General features: G+C 49.8%; 1 protein-coding gene across 1 annotated transcript in view; it reads right to left on the bottom strand.

Moving 5' to 3' along the window:
* Positions 1 to 1,865: 1,865 nt before the first annotated feature.
* The window catches only part of LOC149428550 (A-type potassium channel modulatory protein KCNIP2-like), an 80,568-nt gene continuing 61,019 nt past the window's right edge, over positions 1,866 to 21,414 (bottom strand). Inside the window, exons 3-8 of the mRNA XM_089667274.1 lie at positions 18,059 to 18,128; positions 14,574 to 14,644; positions 9,724 to 9,831; positions 7,043 to 7,147; positions 6,895 to 6,957; positions 1,866 to 2,038 (exon numbers count right to left, since the gene is read on the bottom strand). Coding sequence (XP_089523400.1) covers positions 1,991 to 2,038; positions 6,895 to 6,957; positions 7,043 to 7,147; positions 9,724 to 9,831; positions 14,574 to 14,644; positions 18,059 to 18,128 — 465 coding nt within the window. The 3' untranslated portion in view covers positions 1,866 to 1,990. The remainder of the gene's footprint in view (positions 2,039 to 6,894; positions 6,958 to 7,042; positions 7,148 to 9,723; positions 9,832 to 14,573; positions 14,645 to 18,058; positions 18,129 to 21,414) is intronic.

Genomic DNA, 21,414 nt, shown 5'->3' with positions numbered 1-21,414 from the left:
GGAACTGGTCTGCATTATAGAAGGCTGGAGGCTCTTCAGCAAGCTGAGGGCACTGTAGGAGGCTGAGTGGCACTGTGGAACGTTTGGTAGGCATTGTGGAGGTTGAAGGCTCTCAGGGGGCACTGTGGGAGGTTGGGGGGCACTATGGGAGCCGCTCTGCACTATAAAGGTCTGGAGGCTCTGTAGCAAACTGAGGGGCACTGTAGGAGGCTGAGTGGCACTGTGGGAGGTTGGGGGGCACTGTGGGAGGCTGGGTGGCACTGTAGGAGGTTGGGGGGCACTGTGGGAGGCTGGGTGGCACTGTAGGAGGTTGGGGGGCACTGTGGGAGGCTGGGTGGCACTGTGGGAGGTTGGGGGGCACTGTGGGAGGCTAAGTGGCACTGTAGGAGGTTGGGGGGCACTGTGGGAGGTTGGGGGGCACTGTGGGAGGTTGGGGGGCACTGTGGGAGGTTGGGGGACACTGTGGGAGGCTGAGTGGCACAGTGGGAGGCTGGGGGGCACTGTGGGAGGTTGGGGGGCACTGTGGGAGGTTGGGGGGCACTGTGGACGGTTAAGGGACCTCTGTTTTTCTGGAAGCCCATGAGAGTGGAGGCCACGGGCCGCTGATGCCTGACTTTGCACGCCTTCCTCCTGGTCTCCTGGGTCCAACGGTCACCCCACCAGAAGTCATAATTCAGCTAAATGTAGGGACTGGAAGGCTAACAATCCAATGGCTTCTCATATCTCTTGGGGAATCCCGCTCAGAAAACCCCCCCCTGCACCCGCGTTCCCAGCTCCGCCCCAATGCCACACCCATCACAAGATCGTCTCACTCCCTACTAGAGCTTGAATCGGTTTTATAACAAGAAAGCAGCCGGAAGTGCAAATCTGTGACCCGATACCAACCAACCCGAATCGAGATATCAGTTTTGGGGGGGCGGACTGGCCCTTTAAATAGATTCTGTCTATCTCCAGGCCCGGGGCGGACTGACAACTCATGGGGCCCCCGGGCAATAGGGGATCATGGGGCCCCTGTGTCCTTGCCCAAACTCAAAGAACACCCAAAAAAGCCTATAAAAGGCACCAGGGGCATTTCATGGGGCCCCCTACTGATCCCGGGCAACTCATGGGGCCCCCGGGCAATAGGGGATCATGGGGCCCCTGTGTCCTTGCCCACACTCAAAGAACACTCAAAAAAGCCTATAAAAGGTACCAGGGGCATTTCATGGGGCCCCCTACTGATCCCGGGCAACTCATGGGGCCCCCAGGCAATAGGGGATCATGGGGCCCCTGTGTCCTTGCCCAAACTCAAAGAACACCCAAAAAAAGCCTATAAAAGGTACCAGGGGCATTTCATGGGGCCCCCTACTAACCCCGGGCCCTCGGGCAGTGCCCGAGTGCTCGAATGGTCAGTCCGCCCCTGCTCCAGGCATGGAAAATGTATGTATTAATGGGACCCAGCAGATCCGACTGTCTGTCCTACGAGGGACCGCCGTGAATGTGCTCTGCAAGGTGCCGCAGAATCGATCGACTCCATAGAAACGAATCATCCTGATAAATATCGATACGTGGCTACAGATGCAGCAACATTGTCCACGTTTCCCCAAGAAAAGGAACATTTACGTCGCGATTTCCTGATTCTGGACAAAAACCTTCATCTCTGTAAAAGGATACAGAAGGTCCCCGTGATATATGGAAAAGAAAATAAAATCGAACGATAGTTGAACTTTTTTTTCCAAATCCAATCAGTATTCTGGACGGATCCACTAGGTGGCAGTGTGCTAACGTCGGGAAACTGGAGTTTTTGGAATCTTCGGCGGGAGGTTTCCTTTGTCCCCCCCTACCTTTTTTTTTTTTTTTCTTTTTTTAAGTGTTTACAACAGCCGTAAAGTAGTACAGAGATTATAATTGCATTTTAGTTTGCATCAGACACACTATTCTGTAATTGTGCAGCCAGAAGAATGTCTATTCAAAAGTGCGATCCCGAAATCCGTTCCTTCGCCGCTTTTTGCTAAATGACGTTGTCGAAGAGCTGCATGGATCTCATAATGTTTTCATCCTGCGATTGGAAACAAAAAAAAACAAAAAACAATACAATATAACAAAATGTAACAAGTAATTGAATTGATTACCGTTCATCAGGGGTGGGCAACTGCGGCCCTCCAGCTGTTAGTGAACTACAAGTCCCATCATGCCTCTGCCTTTGGGAGTCATGCTTGTAACTGTCAGTTTTGCAATGCCTCATGGGACTTGTAGTTCTACAACAGCTGGAGGGCCACAGTTGCCCACCCCTGCCGTACATGAACCGATTTCCTCCCGCCCACGGGTCATTTAACTGCTGGCGGGCGTCACAGCCAAGCTTGATGACGTCGCGGCTTAACTTCCTGGTTTTCAGCACGCATGCGCGTCCCCTGCTGACCAGTGCTTGTAAGCAGGTTTCGGCCAGGGGCGGACTGACAACTCATGGGGCCCCCGGGCAATAGGGGATCATGGGGCCCCTGTGTCCTTGCCCACACTCAAAAAAGCCTATGAAAAATGTACCAGGGGCATCTCAAGCGGCCCCCTACTGACCCCGGGCCCTTCGGGCAGTGCCCGGGTTTCCAAATGGTCAGTCCGCCCCTGCTTTCGGCCAATAATTTTGGTTGTATACCTGCTGATCGGCTGTGGCCAATCGCAGCACAAGGTTCTGTGTTTACAAACACACAGAACTCTGTATACAGACACCTGGTTATTTCTTCTCCCTGAAATCAAATCGAAGTTCGACCATATCTGTCAGTAAAATCCTCACACATTACACTCGTTTTGGCGCACATTTAACCCCTTGGTTGCCCCTGGATGTTAACCCTTTCCCAGCCGGTATCACTAGTACAGTGACAGTGTCAGGAGTGGACTGACCATTGGGGTACTCTGGCACTGCCCGAGGGCCCAGGGTCAGTAGGTGGCCCCATGAGATGCCCCTGGTACCTTTCATAGGCTTTTTTGGGTGTGGTTTGAGTGTGGGCGAGGACACAGGGGCCCCATGATCCCCTATTGCCCGGGGGCCCCATGCGTTGTCAGTCTGCCCCTGGACAGTGTAAGGTATATCTGATCACTGTATTAGTGTTGTTAGCGACCTCTGTGTCAGTTGGTGTCCCTCCCAGCCAGGGTCTGTTAGCGCCAGATTGCCCGCCGCAGCCTTTTTACATAATGCGGAGGATTAACCCCTTAGGTTCCACAGTGAGTATAACAAGCACGCTTTACTGCATCTACAGACTGATTGTACTGTTGTGGGATTAGTTTAATTGCTTGGCTGGTATACTAATCCCTGTAGGTTCATGTGGACGCTATAAAGCAAAAAGTTTGTGAACACCTGACCATCACACCTATATGAGCTTGTTGGACGTTGGATTCCCAAACTATGGTCAGAGTTGCCCAAGTGGAAGCAGGTGAGTAGAGCAGGTCCCCTAAGGTGCCCCGGGGTCCCCCTACATCAGTGTTTCTCAACTCCAGTCCTCATGGACCCCCAACAGGTCATGTTTTCAGGATTTCCATTATTTTGCACAGGTGATTTGATCAGTTTCACTGCCTTAGTAATTACCTCAGCTGTTTCATCTGAGGGAAATCCTGAAAACATGACCTGTTGGGGGTCCATGAGGACTGGAGTTGAGAAACACTGCCCTACATAGACCCTGAGAGTGAAGGAGTAACATCTAGCTACTGTGCTCCTGCTCTTCCCTCCCTCTTGGGGGAGGGAAGGGTGCCCCGGGGTCCCCCTACATGGACCCTGAGAGTGAAGGAGTAACATCTAGCTACCGCCGTGTTCCTGCTCTTCCCTCCCTCTTGCTGGAGGGAAGGGTGAACCGGGGTCCCCCTACATAGACCCTGAGAGTGAAGGAGTAACATCTAGCTACTGTGCTCCTTCTCTTCCCTCCCTCTTGGGGGAGGGAAGGGTGCCCCGGGGTCCCCCTACATGGCCCCAGAGAGTGAAGGAGCAACATCTAGCTACCGTTTTCCTGCTCTTCCCTCCCTCTTGGGGGAGGGGAGGGTGCCCCGGGGTCCCCCTACATAGACCCTGAGAGTGAAGGAGTAACATCTAGCTACTGTGCTCCTTCTCTTCCCTCCCTCTTGGGGGAGGGGAGGGTGCCCCGGGGTCCCCCTACATAGACCCTGAGAGTGAAGGAGTAACATCTAGCTACTGTGCTCCTTCTCTTCCCTCCCTCTTGGGGGAGGGGAGGGTGCCCCGGGGTCCCCCTACATAGACCCTGAGAGTGAAGGAGTAACATCTAGCTACTGTGCTCCTTCTCTTCCCTCCCTCTTGGGGGAGGGGAGGGTGCCCCGGGGTCCCCCTACATAGACCCTGAGAGTGAAGGAGTAACGTCTAGCTACCGTGCTCCTGCTCTTCCCTCCAGTTCATCTCAAAGGTGTCCAGTAGGGTTGAAGTATGGACTTTGTACAGGACACCTAACTTCCTCCACAACAATTCCAACTACTCATCAACAGCTTGTGGACAACTGACCACGTGTTATGAATGTAGCGCCCTCCTAGTAGGTTGCTGGTAGAAATAGTAGTCAGAGGAGCAGGATTTGACTGCTTTTGGTTATTCTGGGTCCTACTGGTTGCAGTTTCAACTACTTCCCTCTTTCCTGTAGTAGGTTCTAGAGGGTTAGAAGAGGAAGACCCTGGGTTTAATATTCATACAGCTTCAGCCAATCTCTGGTCAATGAGATGACCAGCATGGGGCTGAGGTGTGTATAAATAGTCTGGGGCCTTAAACCGATAGAATCCTTGCCCTGGAGGACAAGGCCCAGCCTGAAGGGCTGCTGCCCTTCTGGGCAGATTAGCTGAAGAATGCAGGGGTTTCAATGAAGTCCCAGCTTAGGGAGAACTGGGGGCCCTACTACTAAAGCTGCTGAGTTTTGGAGAAAGTCTGCAGAGGATCTGGCCTGGAGGGCCTGTCTGGTACCGGAAGGAGGCATCCATGTACACAAGGACACAGTGAGTAGAGGCCTGAGATAGAGAGAGATCCTAGAGACTGTAGCTGCTTAACCCTTGAAGAGACTGTTCCAGAGTTGCTGGCTTAGGGCAGCTTTCATAGTGGGAGTCCCCTAAGCTGTATGTCCTCTATCTGTTATCAAAAGAGGTCTACCCTGAAGAGTCTGGTTAGTACCAGAGAGTGCCCTCTCTTTCAGTTTCCAGCACATTTGGAGAATCCCAAGGCTCACCCCAAACCCAACCAAGTTTAACCAGCATTAAACTTCAAAAAAGACACTCAGGGCCTGGGGATTGTGTTCAGAGCAGGGGCGGACTGACCATTTGGAAACTCGGGCACTGCCCGAGGGCCCGGGGTCAGTAGGGGGCCCCATGAGTTGCCCCTGGTACCTTTTTCATAGGCTTTTTTGAGTTTGGCCAAGGAAACAGGGGCCCCATGATCCTCTATTGCCCGGGGGCCCCATGAGTCGTCAGTCCGCCCCTGGTTCAGAGACTGGGAAAATTCTGTGTGCCTGACTGCTCGCACCCACTTGGGAATAGAACTTGGAACAAACCCGTCAGGGGTCAGTGTGCTACAGGAAGACCAAGCCAGCCTGCATGGCAGGTTGTCTGCATGAGCACCCGCACATGTGCATAATTCAGTAATAGAATTTTGCATGGCCAACATTTGTGTGTGGATATGTTCAGGTTCCTTGCAAATCGAGGTGCCAAGTGGGCCATTTAAGCCTGAGAGCTACAGTATTGTACCTACGACCTGCAATTCTGCATCGGATCCTGACCTTTTCTTACCAACCTGGTCTGAATTCCGAATCTTCTCTGGCTCTCCCCAGTCTGCTGTGGTGCTCCTGTTTTGACCCTGGCTTTGTTCTTGACTACTTCCCCTTCCCTTCTACCCTGCTGCCCGCAAGTCCATGAATTTATCATTGCCTGTTGTATTGTTACCGTCTCGCCTGGCTGTTGCCCAAATAGACTTTTTTTAGGGGAATTGACCTTGGATGGAGTAAGGGGTGCATGGGATGCCCAAGGGACTGTAAACTGAGGAAAACTTCCTAACAACTATGTACAAGTCTGCAAAGAAGGGTTTCCTCTTCTAGGAGAGCTCTCCAGCCTCTCCTGGCGTACCACCCCAGACCCCAGATAAGTCATCTTCTATCCAGCAATCTAGAGGAATCCCTGAGCGAAGGGGATTCAGTGGCTACTACTGTAAAGGCGGACAGTCCTTAGAACAGAGCGAGTCAGGTTTCCAACCCAAATGCTTTTCCCTTGTCTGGCCCAGGGGGTGCAGGATTACTCAGTCAGTCCTGTGAGCCGGTGGGTTGGTAGCTGCTTTCAGGCCTTCCGCTGGACTGGCTCCACAGGCGGTCCTCGCTCTGGGGGCCGATGAGGTCTGAGTGATCCTACTTTCCAGCTTCCTGCCTGTAGGTAGGCCCCTTCCCACTGGGTCCCCTCCCCAGGCTCCTGCATCTCGTCTTCTCACTCCATCTTCCATGTGAACTCTCCTGCTGCTGAGCATGCTCAAACATAATTAAAGGCTGTCCCAACCCCATACCAAGCCTCTCCTGCCTGGGGATTGGTCAGGATCTTTTAAGACCTCACCACCACCCACTGAGTTCCAGAGACTTCTCCAAATCTCTAGATCAGTTGGAGGCATCAGTGAACTGATCTGCAGAGCTTCTCAGCCCTGATCCGAATTTGACCCCTCTGATTATCACCCAGGCTGCTACTCGGCCTTCTATTTAAAAAAAATAATAATTAGCTAGCTCCCCCCTGCTAACTAGGAGGGTGCTACATTTCTAAGAGAGGGTTTCCACCCACTCTCTTCTCTCAGTGGCCAAACAGAGCACTGGAGGAGCAAAAAGAAGATAAGAACGGGCAGGGCAAAGGTTCACTTAACCATTCACAAAATGAATATCTGTCCAGTATGGAGGTCGTAAATAGCCACATTACCTTCTGACATGATTCTATGAATTCTTCGATTGTGACTACACCATCCTTATTTCTATCCATTTTCTAGGGAAAAAGAAAGATGGACGTGTTAAATATGCAGAGCGGTATGGCAGACACAGTATAGAGAAGGCTTGGCCTGGAAATTCACCTGGAAAAAGTTCTCCACGTGCTCTCTGGGTGCCTCTTCCCTCATATTCGGGTACGTGTACTTGCCCATCATGTCGTATATGGATTTCATGATGTCCATCATCTCCTACAAGAAGACAACAGAAATAGTAGCATAATAACTTCAGTGATCAAATATATATCATCTGATGTAGGTCTAGAGAGCCCCGTTCCCTTCCTGAGAACCCTGCCTTTAAATTCAAGGCATTGTGGGTCTACAGAACGCAACCTCTTCATTTTAAAAGGTGGGGCAAAGTAAAACTAATCATTGAATGGAGATTTCAGAGCAGGTTTTGGACACCAATACTGGGAAGCATTGATATTGTAGATCCAACTTTTTTTTTTTTTACCACAGAGGAGCCCTTAAAATAACTATTAGGACTCAGGAACCCCTGCTAAAATCAATTCATTGGTGGTCAGTGAGAAGAATGCCCCTTACATTGGTGGTCAGTGGGAAGAATGTCTCCTACGTTGGGGGTCAGTGGGAAGAATGCCCCTTACATTGGTGGTCAGTGGGAAGAATGTCTCCTACATTGGGGGTCAGTGGGAAAAATGCCCCTTACATTGGTGGTCAGTGGGAAGAATGTCCCTTACATTGGGGGTCAGTGGGAAGAAGGTCCCTTACATTGGTGGTCAGTGGGAAGAATGTCCCTTACATTGGTGGTCAGTGGGAAGAATGCCCCTTACATTGGTGGTCAGTGGGAAGAATGTCCCTTACATGGGTGGTCAGTGGGAAGAATGTCCCTTACATTGGAGGTCAGTGGGAAGAATGTCCCTTACATTGGTGATCAGTGGGAAGAATGTCCCTTACATTGGTGATCAGTGGGAAGAAGGTCCCTTACAATGGTGGTCAGTGGGAAGAATGTCCCTTACATTGGTGGTCAGTGGGAAGAATGCCCCTTACATTGGTGATCAGTGGGAAGAATGCTCCTTACATTGGTGGTCAGTGGGAAGAATGTTCCTTACATTGGTGGTCAGTGGGAAGAATGTCCCTTACATTGGGGGTCAGTGGGAAGAATGTTCCTTACATTGGCGGTCAGTGGGAAGAATGTCCCTTACATTGGTGGTCAGTGGGAAGAATGTTCCTTACACTGGTGATCAGTGGGAAGAATGCTCCTTACATTGGGGGTCAGTGGGAAGAATGTCCCTTACATTGGGGGTCAGTGGGAAGAATGTCCCTTACATTGGTGGTCAGTGGGAAGAATGCTCCTTACATTGGGGGTTAGTGGGAAGAATGCTCCTTACATTGGGGGTCACTGGGAAGAATGTTCCTTACACTGGTGATCAGTGGGAAGAATGCTCCTTACATTGGGGGTCAGTGGGAAGAATGTCCCTTACATTGGGGGTCAGTGGGAAGAATGTCCCTTACATTGGAGGTCAGTGGGAAGAATGCTCCTTACATTGGTGGTCAGTGGGAAGAATGCTCCTTACATTGGGGGTCAGTGGGAAGAATGTCCCTTACATTGGGGGTCAGTGGGAAGAATGTCCCTTACATTGGTGGTCAGTGGGAAGAATGCTCCTTACGTTGGTGGTCAGTGGGAAGAATGTCCCTTACATTGGGGGTCAGTGGGAAGAATGCTCCTTACATTGGTGATCAGTGGGAAGAATGCTCGTAATATGGGTGGTCAGTAGAAAGAATGTTCCCTACACTAGTGGTCAATGAGAAGAACCCTCATTACATTGGTGGTCAGAATGCCACCCTCAAGACATTGATGTCCAACCCTGGCACTTCCAAGTAGCATGCCCCCAGAACTATGAAAGCACCGTCAGATGGGAGGTCAACCAGTCACAACTAAGGAAGTCCCTAGCAACCTCTGAAGGAATCGTTAAAAATGTCTGTTGTAGATTATAGGTTTCAGATGAAGGACCATATTTTTCATTAGGCACAGAAGATTCTGTGCCTATAGATGGCAAATGGAAGCCATGTATAAAAATTCCAAAACGGGTGCTGGACCAATAAGCTGAGAGCACAAAAACTTCAATTTCAGGTGATTATTCGGCAAGACACCGTAAAACAGCTCCTCAGAGTGACCTGCTTGTGTACTTATCCTGCTGGTCAGTGGGAGCCTCTCTATTGCTATAGTCCGGATCTCCAAGCCTGACCCCTGACTGTGACCCTGTTAACAAACCTCCCTTGAGTGGACATCTAAAATCCCTGAGACTACTGCTGGGTACCACCATCTTGGATTTGCAGCAGACACAAAGCAGTTATTCCATTGACACTCTATATCAGCCTTTCTCAACCGCCTTATTCCATAGGAATCCTTGAAATCATTTTCAGGTCTCAGGGAACCCCTGCTAGGACTACTCTATTAGGAGCCATTTGGAAAATGCCCCATACATTGGTGGTGATCAGTGGGGAGCATGCCCCAGAATGCCACCCTGCAGTCATGTGCAATGTGATTTTGATACTGGAATTATGAAGATACCATCAAATGGATGCTCAGTTGGCCACAGCTCAAGGAAGTCTTGGACACCTCTTGAGGAACCCTAGGGTTCCTTGGAACTCTGGTTGAGAATGGCTGCTCTACGGTATTCCCCAGCTGCTACATAAAAGGTTATGGGGGTGGGGGGTGGAGAGGACTATGCTGTACATAGGAAGGGGGAACGTGCTAGAGAATTGACTCTCTTCATTTTTGTGGACGCTGGTTTGGACACTCGTACCTCTTTAGTTATGCAGCCATCTTTGTTTAGGTCGTACAAATTAAAGGCCCAGTTCAGTTTGTCATCTATACTCCCTCGCAAGATGACTGACAATCCCGCTACAAAATCCTACAGGAGAGAGAACACCGGTCAGAGACGTGTCATAGAAACATCCAGCAATCTACTTTGTAACACCATAAAGCCGTGCAAACAGCAATACTGAGGTGCAAAGTGCGGTATCCCACCATGACCCGGCTTATTGCAGAAAAAGAAGAACCGTGATTGGCCGTTCTAGGCATTGAATTATATAAGTCTTCCTCAGGGGCGGACTGACAACTCATGGGGCCCCCGGGCAATAGGGGATCATGGGGCCCTTGTATCCTTGCCCAAACTAAAAAAAAGCCTATGAAAAAGGTACCAGGGGCATCTCATGGGGCCCCCTACTGACCCCGGGCCCTCGGGCAGTGCCCGAGTTTTCAAATGGTCAGTCCGCCCCTGGTCTTCCTAAATAAGACTGAAGGAATCCAGAACTCTGAGGTCCACCCTTCCCTTGATCCTGTGATGTCATCAATTTGCCCCGCTGCTCCCCATACGGAAGAAAAATATATTTGAAATGCTACAATTTTGTCCGTATTCAATATATTTCAAAATATATTTCAATAAATAAATTATTTATATATATATATACAGTTGTGTTCACAATAATCGCAGTGTGTTGAAAAAAGTGAATAAAGCTGAAAATCCTTCTAATAGCTTTTATCTCCATCCACACAAATGCATTGGGAACACGACACATTCTATTCCAAATCACAACATGAAGAAAAATACATCAAATTTGTGTTGTTCCTCTAAAAAAATGGAAGAAAAGTGAATATTAGACGGTTCAAAAAAATCGCCGTGTTTGTATTCTTCTTTACAAACTCCAACATTCACTATATAAACTGAGAAATGTTTGAAGATTTTGCTTTCCTTTGAATGACTTCATGAATATTTGGTTGTAGTCGCACTGTTTCTGAGAACTGCTGTACATCTGTGTTGCATGGAGTCCCCCAACTTCTGGCCCCTGTGATCAGGTATTCCAGCCCAGGATGATTGGACCACATTCCACAGTTCTTCTCTATTTCTTGGTTTTGCCTCAGAAACGGCATTTTTGATGTCACCCCACAAGTTTTCTATTGGATTAAGATCCGGGGATTGGGCTGGCCACTCCATAACGTCAATCTTGTTGGTCTGGAACCAAGATGTTGCACGTTTACTGGTGTGTTTGGGGTCGTTGTCTTGTTGGAACACCCATTTCAAGGGCATTTCCTCTTCAGCATAAGGCAGCATGACCTCTTCAAGTATTCTGATGGATTCAAACTGATCCATGATCCCTGGTATGCGATAAATAGGCCCAACACCGTAGTATGAGAAACATCCCCATATCATGATGCTTGCACCACCATGCTTCACGGTCTTCACAGTGTACTGTGGCTTGAATTCAGTGTTTGGGGGTCGTCTGACAAACTGTCTCCGCCCACTAGACCCAAAAAGAACAATCTTACTTCCATCAGTCCACAAAATGTTGCGCCATTTCTCTTTAGGCCGGTCAATGTGCTCTTTGGCAGATTGTAACCTCTTCAGCACACGTCTTTTTCCCAACAGTGGGACTTTGCGGGGACTTCTTGCAGATAGCTTGGCTTCACATCGGCGTCTTCTAATTGTAACAGTCCTCACAGGGAACGTCACACCTTCTTTCATCTTCCTGGAGCTGATTGTTGGCTGAGTCCGCCCCATTTTGGCTATTCTTCTATCCATTCCAATGGTAGTTTTTGCTTTCTTCCACGTCTTTCAGGTTTTGGTTGCCATTTTAAAGCATTTGCCATCATTTTAGCTGAGCAGCCGATCGTTTTCTGCACTTCTTTATATGTTTTCCCCTCCAATCAACTTTTTAATCAAGGTACGCTGTTCTTCTGAACAATGCCTGGGACGACCCATTTTCCTCAGAATTTCAGAGAGAAATGCACTGTAACCAGCATGTCCAACATTTGCTGCCTTCCTTCCTTAAATAAGGGCAATAATTGCCACCTGTTTTTCAAAGAATGAATGACCTCACTAATAGAACTCCACACGGCTATTATTTTGAACACGCCCCTTTCAATGAGTGATTCAATGACACAGAATCAGCAGCATGCATGTCATGACTGTTGGGTCTGTTGGATTTCTATGACTCTACTACACCTGCTAGGAAATTATTTGCCATGTAGAAATATCATTTCCACCAAAAAGTGATTGATCCGGTTAGTGATGTCTGACTGCTATTATTTTGAACACAACTGTATATATATATACAGTCAGGTCCATAAATATTGGGACATGGACACAATTCTAACATTTTTGGCTCTATACACCACCACAATGGATTTGAAATGAAACAAACAAGATGTGCTTTAACTGCAGACTGTCAGCTTTAATTTGAGGGTATTTACATCCAAATCAGGTGAACGGTGTAGGAATGACAACAGTTTGCATATGTGCCTCCCACTTGTTAAGGGACCAAAAGTAATGGGACAATTGGCTTCTCAGCTGTTCCATGGCCAGGTGTGTGTTATTCCCTCATTATCCCAATTACAATGAGCAGATAAAAGGTCCAGAGTTCATTTCAAGTGTGCTATTTGAATTTGTAATCTGTTGCTGTCAACTCTCAAGATGAGATCCAAAGAGCTGTCACTATCAGTGAAGCCATCATTAGGCTGAAAAAACAAAACAAACCCATCAGAGAGATAGCAAAAACATTAGGCGTGGCCAAAACAACTGTTTGGAACATTCTTAAAAAGAAGGAACGCACCGGTGAGCTCAGCAACACCAAAAGACCCGGAAGACCACGGAAAACAACTGTGGTGGATGACAGAAGAATTCTTTCCCTGGTGAAGAAAACACCCTTCACAACAGTTGGCCAGATCAAGAACACTCTCCAGGAGGTAGGTGTATGTGTGTCAAAGTCACCAATCAAGAGAAGACTTCACCAGAGTGAATACAGAGGGTTCACCACAAGATGGAAACCATTGGTGAGCCTCAAAAACAGGAAGGCCAGATTAGAGTTTGCCAAACGACATCTAAAAAAGCCTTCACAGTTCTGGAACAACATCCTATGGACAGATGAGACCGACATCAACTTGTACCAGAGTGATGGGAAGAGAAGAGTATGGAGAAGGAACTGCTCATGATACTAAGCATACCACCTCATCAGTGATCATGGTGGTGGTAGTGTCATGGCGTGGGCATGTATGGCTGCCAATGGAACTGCTTCTCTTGTATTTATTGATGATGTCACTGCTGACAGAAGCAGCCGGATGAATTGTGAAGTGTTTCGGGAATATTATCGGCTCATATTCAGCCAAATGCTTCACAACTCATTGGACGCTTCACAGTGCAGATGGACAATGACCCAAAGCAGACTGCAAAAGCAACCAAAGAAGTGGAATGTTCTACAATGGCCAAGTCCATCACCTGACCTGAATCCGATTGAGCATTTCACTTGCTGAAGACAAAACTGAAGGGAAAATGCCCCAAGAACAAGCAGGAACTGAAGACAGTTGCAGTAGAGGCCTGGCAGAGCATCACCAGGGATGACACCCAGCGTCTGGTGATGTCTATGCGTTCCACACTTCAGGCTGTAATTGACTGCAAAGGATTTGCAACCAAGTATTAAAAAGTGAAAGTTTGATTTATGATTATTATTCTGTCCCATTACTTTTGGTCCCTTAACAAGTGGGAGGCACATATGCAAACTGTTGTAATTCCGACACCGTTCACCTGATTTGGATGTAAATACCCTCAAATTAAAGTTGACAGTTTGCAGTTAAAGCACATCTTGTTCGTTTCATTTCAAATCCATTGTGGTGGTGTATAGAGCCAAAAATGTTAGAATTGTGTCCATGTCCCAATATTTATGGACCTGACTGTATATATATATATATAAATATGTATACATATGTATAGTTCCCCTTTTTTCAAAGTCCCCCCTTACATCATGGTCCCTATCAGAGTCCTTCTTTATATTAGGGTCCCCATTTGAGTTCCTCGTATATCAGCACCCCCATCAGAGTTCCCCTGTACATCAGGGTCCCCACTTACATCAGGGTCCCTAACAGAGTCCCTTCTTACATCATAGCCCCCCTTTCATCAGGATGCCAGCAGTCCTAGCAACAATGGTGATGGTGACAGTGCAGTGTGGGGGGGCAGTTTGGGGGGAGACTCCGAGACCACAGCAGTCTCTGCTGATCTGAATCCTCAGTCTATGCCAGGGGTGGACTGACAACTCATGGGGCCCCGGGCAATAAGGGATTATGGGGCCCCTGTGTCCTTGCCCAAACTCAAAAAAGCCTATGAAAAAGGTACCAGGGGCATCTCATGGGGCCCCCTACTGACCCCGGGCCCTCGGGCAGTGCCACAGTTTCCAAATGGTCAGTCCGCCCCTGATCTATGCATAGGAATCTCCCTGACCCTAGACGTGAGACGGATAAAATCTTGTAGCGGGCCCGGCCGTGGCCTCATCTCGGGACCCCTTGCTCTAGAGCTGGCCATACATTATAGAATTTTTTGGTACAATTTATCTTTTAGATTTACCAAAAACCATATAATACGAGGTCCGACCTAAACGCCTTCAATTTGTATGTAATCAGGCCGGCCCTCGCACTACAGAACGGAAGGTAAATCTAACAGAATTTGAACGAGAAAATTGTATAATGAATGGCCGGCCTAAGACAAACAAACAGCTTGTCCGGAGTTACACTTTAATGTATGCACCCCGTTCAGTAGTCGGGTGATAAACGGCATCTGCGGATACCATGCGGCAGGTCTGCGTGCGCCTAGTGCTTGAGAACTCTCACCTCGAAATTGACGGAGCCGTTGTGGTCGGTGTCGAACGCATTGAACAGAAAATGTGCGTACATGCTGGAGTCTGCAAGACAAAGATAACAAGAGAGAGTCAGGGCCCCGCAAATGGATTCAAATGTGAGAAACAAAATAATTATTAAAGATTTCCTTTTATACAAGGTGGTATCAAAAAGACTAGTTTTGCAACACGCCAACAGATGGCAGCACAAAGCTGCACGTGCAGTCACAGGGAGCACCAACCTTCATAAGTCAGTGTGCCAAAAGACATGGTCCTGTGTACATCGGGAGCTGTGCGACTGGTGCTATTCTGACCACGTGTGTTACCACGTATGCTATCAGCTTCCAGATTAATTGAACAAATTGAGGTTAGAAGCTGATTGGTTGCTATGCACAGCTGCACCAGATTCTGAGTGTTCCAGTTCTAGTAAGTCTCCCCCCCCCCCGTGTGTGACAAGCGGCATGACGTCGCATCAGTGAGAAACTAGAGACTGCTGGGGGGAATTAATAAATGGAGCAATGATTCCACTCATTTAACAACTGTAAGGGCAACTGTAAAACCTCCCGCTTCATTTTTACTGAACAGCTGATTGCCGAGTGAAAATAATGATTCCAAACTGATTTCTGAGCTCATTTTAACCAGTTGAAGTCCATGAATGTTTATAAACGGCCTAAGGATGGCAAGTAGATAAAGTGTTACTAAACCCCGGACCCCGCAATCACTATATCCACTCTCCCCGGACCCCGCATTCACTATATCCGCTCTCCCCGGACCCCGCATTCACTATACCCGCTCTCCCCGGACCCCGCATTCATTATATCCGCTCTCCCCGGACCCTGCATTCACTATACCCGCTCTCCCCGGACCCCGCATTCACTATATCCGCTCTCCCCGGACCCCGCATTCACTATATCCGCTCTCCCCGGACCCCGCATTCACTATACCCGCTCTCCCCGGACCCCGCATTCACTATATCCGCTCTACCCGGACCCCGCATTCACTATATCCGCTCTCCCCGGACCCTGCATTCACTATATCCGCTCTCCCCGGACCCCGCATTCACTATATCCGCTCTCCCCATACCCTGCATTCACTATATCCGTTCTCCCCGGACCCTGCATTCACTATATCCGCTCTCCCCGGACCCTGCATTCACTATATCCGCTCTCCCCAGACCCCGCATTCACTACATCCGCTCTCCCCGGACCCCGCATTCACTATATCCGCTCTCCCCGGACCCCGCATTCACTATATCCGCTCTCCCCGGACCCCGCATTCACTATATCCGCTCTCCCCGGACCCCGCATTCACTATATCCGCTCTCCCCGGACCCCGCATTCACTATATCCGCTCTCCCCGGACCCCGCATTCACTATATCCGCTCTCCCCGGACCCCGCATTCACTATATCCGCTCTCCCCGGACCCCGCATTCACTATATCCGCTCTCCCCGGACCCGCATTCACTATATCCGCTCTCCCCAGACCCCGCATTCATTATATCCGTTCTCCCCGGACCCCGCATTCACTATAGCCGCTCTCCCCGGACCCTGCATTCACTATATCCTCTCTCCCCGGACCCCGCATTCACTATATCTGCTCTCCCCTGACCCCGCATTCACTATATCCGCTCTCCCCAGACCCCGCATTCACTATATCCGCTCTCCCCGGACCCCGCATTCACTATATCCGCTCTCCCCGGACCCCGCATTCACTATATCCGCTCTCCCCAGACCCCGCATTCACTATATCCGCTCTCCCCGGACCCCGCATTCACTATATCCGCTCTCCCCGGACCCTGCATTCACTATATCCGCTCTCCCCGGACCCCGCATTCACTATATCCGCTCTCCCCGCACCCCGCATTCACTATATCCGCTCTCCCCAGACCCCGCATTCATTATATCCGTTCTCCCCGGACCCCGCATTCACTATATCCGCTCTCCCCAGTCCCCGCATTCACTATATCCGCTCTCCCCGGACCCCGCATTCATTATATCCGCTCTCCCCAGACCCCGCATTCACTATATCCGCTCTCCCCGGACCCTGCATTCACTATATCCGCTCTCCCCGGACCCCGCATTCACTATATCCGCTCTCCCCGGACCCCGCATTCACTATATCTGCTCTCCCCGGACCCCGCATTCACTATATCCGCTCTCCCCGGACCCCGCATTCATTATATCCGCTCTCCCCAGACCCCGCATTCACTATATCCGCTCTCCCCGGACCCTGCATTCACTATATCCGCTCTCCCACAGTACACACAACATGGAAATGCAATTATTTTCATAAATATAAACTGCTAAATACCTGTTATCATCAGTAGTATATAGCAGTCTTGTGACTTCTATCAGTGTCCAGCAAAGCACTGGTTAAAGCTTGTAGGAGGAGTTTTCATTCTGCTCTAGGAGAATGCAGATGCAGAACCCCTGACCCTGACTGGATAGTGCTGATTGGCCCTGTGCTGCTCACCCAAAAAAAAAATATCTCTAGCAATACACACCAAACTGAGCATGTGCAGAGTGACTCCACACAATATTTCTTATCAGGAGATAAGAGGGGGACACAGGAAGAAGGTGAGGATCAGAGAAGACAGGATCAAACAAATGCAGAGGATTAACCCCTTAGGTTCCACAGTGAGTATAACAAGCATGCTTCACAGACGGATTGTACCGTTGTGGGAGGCCAATGAAGCGATAAGCAATTCTTTACTTTTCTATAAAAACTGAGCTCCCACCTCTTAAGCCTCCCCATTGGACATTGCAGCTGCCCATCACATAAATAGGACCAATAGGGAGGTGAGGGAGGGAAATGGAAGTATTTGCTTTAGAAGCTCCCTATCAATCAGGATCTACTGATCGTGCTAAAATCGGCATTTCTCCCTGCAGCCATCCCCCTGTGGCCATCGCCCTGCGTCCATCCCCCAGCCACCCCCCTGTGGCCATCACCCTGCGGCCATCCCTCTGCTGCCATCCCTCTGCTGCCATCCCTCTGCTGCCATCCCCCTGCGGCCATCCCCCTGCTGCCATCCCCCTGCTGCCATCCCCCTGCAACCATCCCACTGCGGACATCACCCTGCGGCCATCCCCCTGCGGCCATCCCCCTGCGGCCATCCACCAGCTATCCCCCTGCGGCCATCCCCCTGCGGCCATCCCCCTGCGGCCATCCCCCTGCCATCCCCCTGTGGCCATCCCCCTGCCATCCCCCTGTGGCCATCCCCCTGCGGCCATCCCCCTGCGGCCATCCCCCTGCGGCCATCCTCCTGCCATCCCCCTGTGGCCATCCCCCTGCGGCCATCCCCCTGTGGCCATCCCCCTGCGGCCATCCTCCTGCCATCCCCCTGTGGCCATCCCCCTGCGGCCTTCCCCCTGCTCGTGTATTTTCTCATCCTGCGTGCAGCCTGAATTGTCCGCGTAGGTCGCCGGCGTAATTATCCACAATGACAGTGATGACCAATCATGATGGCGGTTACAACTTACCTCCCTGTGGAAAGAACTGGGAGTAGATTTGTTTGAAGTTATCTTCGTTGACAATGCCGCTGGGACACTCCTGTTAGGAGAAATCAGAATATCTGAATGTTGTATCTAAACGTTGCACATTAAACAGATTAAGAGGCGCAGATCCTTTCCCAGCCGCACCAACACGGTGGGTTCCTTAAAGTGGCTGTAAGCCTCCGACATGAAATATGTACAAAGCACATCCCTCTATAGTGTGTACTTGTCTCAGTCCAGAGCACTCAGTGTCATTTCTGCCTGCTGCCTCCTTCCTCTGCTATCAGCATGAGTCACTTTGTGACACCAAGAGAAAAATGGTGACAGGGAAGGGACTTCCAGCAGATTGACAGCCTCAGCTCTGTTAATGTGAGCTACGAGGAGTGGAGGGGGGTGTCTCTTCCCTCCAATCAGCTCTCAGAGCTCCCCTTACTGAGGTGTGTAAATTTAGCTTAACGCCCCCTTTTTTTCTTACAGTTCAAACATGCTTTATAAATTCAACACTTGTAAAGGATGTAGAGAAGAGAATACTACAGATACACAGGTACAGCTTACGTAGGAGGATGTGTTTCAGCTTTGTGTATCAACTGAGGCCAGTCACTTCACAACCTCAGCTCTGTTAATGTGAGCTATGTGGAGGGGAGGGGGGGTGTCTCTTCCCTCCAATCAGCTCTCAGAGCTCCCCTTACTGAGGTGTGTGAATTTAGCTTTTCTCCTTTTTTCTTATGGCTCAAACAAGCTTTATAAATTCAACACTTTGAAAGGATGTAGAGATGTAGAGAAGAGAATACTGCAGATACACAGGTACAACTAACGTAGGAGGATTTGTTTCCTCTCTGTGTATCACCTGAGGCCGGTCACTTCACCGGGTGTATGGAAGGGTTGACAACCACTTTAAATCAAACTCATTCTTTGATCAATGTAACCATTGCACTTTATTCAATGAAGCATAGGCAGCATGTACTTACCACCCCCCAACCCAAACCTCCCCCACCCTCGCTTCTCTCACACCCTATTTCATATTCCCAGGGAAAGTCGAGCTTACACAGGAGCCAAGTACCCTGATCCCAACCCAAGCACCAAGTACCCTCGTCCCACCCCAAGTGCCAAGTACCCTCATCCCAGCCCAAGTACCAAGTACCCTCATCCCACCCCAAGTGCCAAGTACCCTCATCCCACCCCAAGTGCCAAGTACCCTCATCCCACCCCAAGCGCCAAGTACACTCATCCCACCCCAAGTGCCAAGTACCCTCATCCCAGCCCAAGTACCAAGTACCCTCATCCCACCCCAAGTGCCAAGTACTCTCATCCCACCCCAAGTGCCAAGTACCCTCATCCCACCCCAAGCGCCAAGTACACTCATCCCAGCCCAAGTGCCAAGTACCCTCATCCCACCCCAAGCAACTGGCTGACATAATAAGCAAAAGTGGAGGATGCGGGCAACATTCTGTTGTGCCGCCTAAAAAGTTTTCTGTTTTGTTCAGTCACCCTTACTCCATTACGCCATGAAGGTGAACCTTCCACCAACTTCTATTTATTTCCTCTCCCCTTCCTCTTATGTCACGGGTGTCAAACTGGTGGCCCTCCACCTTTTTGCCAAACTACAAGTCCCACGAGGCATTGCAAGAGTGACAGTTACAAGCGTGACTCCCAAAGGCAGAGGCATGATGGGACTTGTAGCGCAAGAGCCGGAGGGGCCGCCAGTTTGACACCCCTGATTGCTTACTATTTTGTGTACTTTTGTGAATTCCTCATTTAGAGATGAAGAACGGCTACGTCAACCTCGCCTAGGTGAAGAACGTCCTCATTGGGCGAGGAGGACATAGCTGTTCTCCACCTCAACCCCCTGGAATATACATCACACGTCCCAGAAGGCTACAGGGGAATAGATGACAAACTCCTTGGAGATCTCCCAACAATATAGTGTAGCACTACCCCCCCCCCCCCCTTCTTAGGAGTCGCTGAGTTTTGGGTCCACCTACAGTTCTGCACATTTTCTTCCACACGTTGCACTCCAAGTCAGTAAACAGTCCTTGAGCTTGGTTTTGTGATTTTATTAAGGAGTTAATAACTTGGATAGGTTTGAGGGATGTATGGGATGCCCAAGGGAACATCAAACTTGAGGACAAACTCTTTAGCAACGATGCAGGGATGTGGACAACAGTGGTCTCTCCTTTTAAGATCATTCCAGCTCTCTGGTGAACCTCCTCAGACCCTAGATGAATCCTCCTCTTCACCCAGCTGCACTGAGGGTATTCCCTGGGTGAGGGGGCCCAGAAACTGTCAATTTAGCACAGCAGCTACAGATGAGAAGTTAGTTGGGTTTTCCACCTGACTGCCCTCTCCCCTTATGCGTCCCAGTGGGTGTAAGAGTACTTAATAGGTTGGTGGCTGCTTTTCGCTGGGCTAGCTCCTTCCCTGCTGCTCAGGATATCCTCCCGTGAAGATGATGGTACAGTGGAGATCCTCTTCTCCATCACTTGCCTGTAGGTAGGCCTCGTCCCTGGGCCTCCTCCCAGGCTCTGTGATTCTTAAGGGTTGCCTTGGCCACCATGCCTAGCCTCCTTCCATGGGATTGGCCAAGGTCTCCCAAGCATGCAAATCCAAGCTTCCTCCCCTCCTCCAGAAAGCTTTCAGGTTTCTGGAGAGCTGTGAAGGGCTCTAGAAGCTCTGACCTTAGAACCTCCCTAGCCTGTCCTGAGGTGAACTCCTGCCACAATCACAGGCTGACTCATCCAAGGCTGCTACTCAGCCTCTGACTCCATCTTTCACCTGACACTGCCCCCCCCCCCACTCCAAGGCTCTGTGATTCTTAAGGGTTGCCTTGGTCTCCATGCCCAGCCTCCTGCCATGGGACTGGCCAAGGTTTCCCAAGCATGCAAATCTAAGCTTCCTCCCCTCCTCCAGAAAGCTCTCAGGTTTCTGGAGAGGTGTGAAGGGCTCTACAAGCTCTGACCTTAGAACCTCCCTAGCCTGTCCTGAGGTGAACTCCTGCCACACTCACAGGCTGACTCTTCCTAGGCTGCTACTCAGCCTCTGACTGAACAAAAGACTACCTAGCTAACCTAGAGGGTGTTACAATAGCAACATGCAATATGAAAGATGGGTCACCAAATCTCCATCTGCACATTCGCAAGATCTGGTGCCATGTCGTAAACGTTATTATTATTATTATTACTACGAGTTTATATAGCGCCAAAGGGTTTGCTCAGCGCTGTACAATAGACAATGTCTTGTCATCTTGTCCGGAGATCTTGGGAGTTTGACACCCATAGCAGAAGGCTGGAAACGGAGACCTCCTTAGCCGGTCCTGAGGTGAACTCCTGCCACACTCACAGGCTGAC

This window comes from Staurois parvus, unplaced genomic scaffold (genome assembly GCF_062004578.1).
Source record: "Staurois parvus isolate SC_StPar_1 unplaced genomic scaffold, SC_StPar_1.0 ptg003144l, whole genome shotgun sequence".
Classification (NCBI taxonomy): domain Eukaryota; kingdom Metazoa; phylum Chordata; class Amphibia; order Anura; family Ranidae; genus Staurois; species Staurois parvus.
The sequence above is the reverse complement of the archived record's forward strand: the minus strand, read 5'-3'. Positions and strand labels throughout refer to the sequence as shown.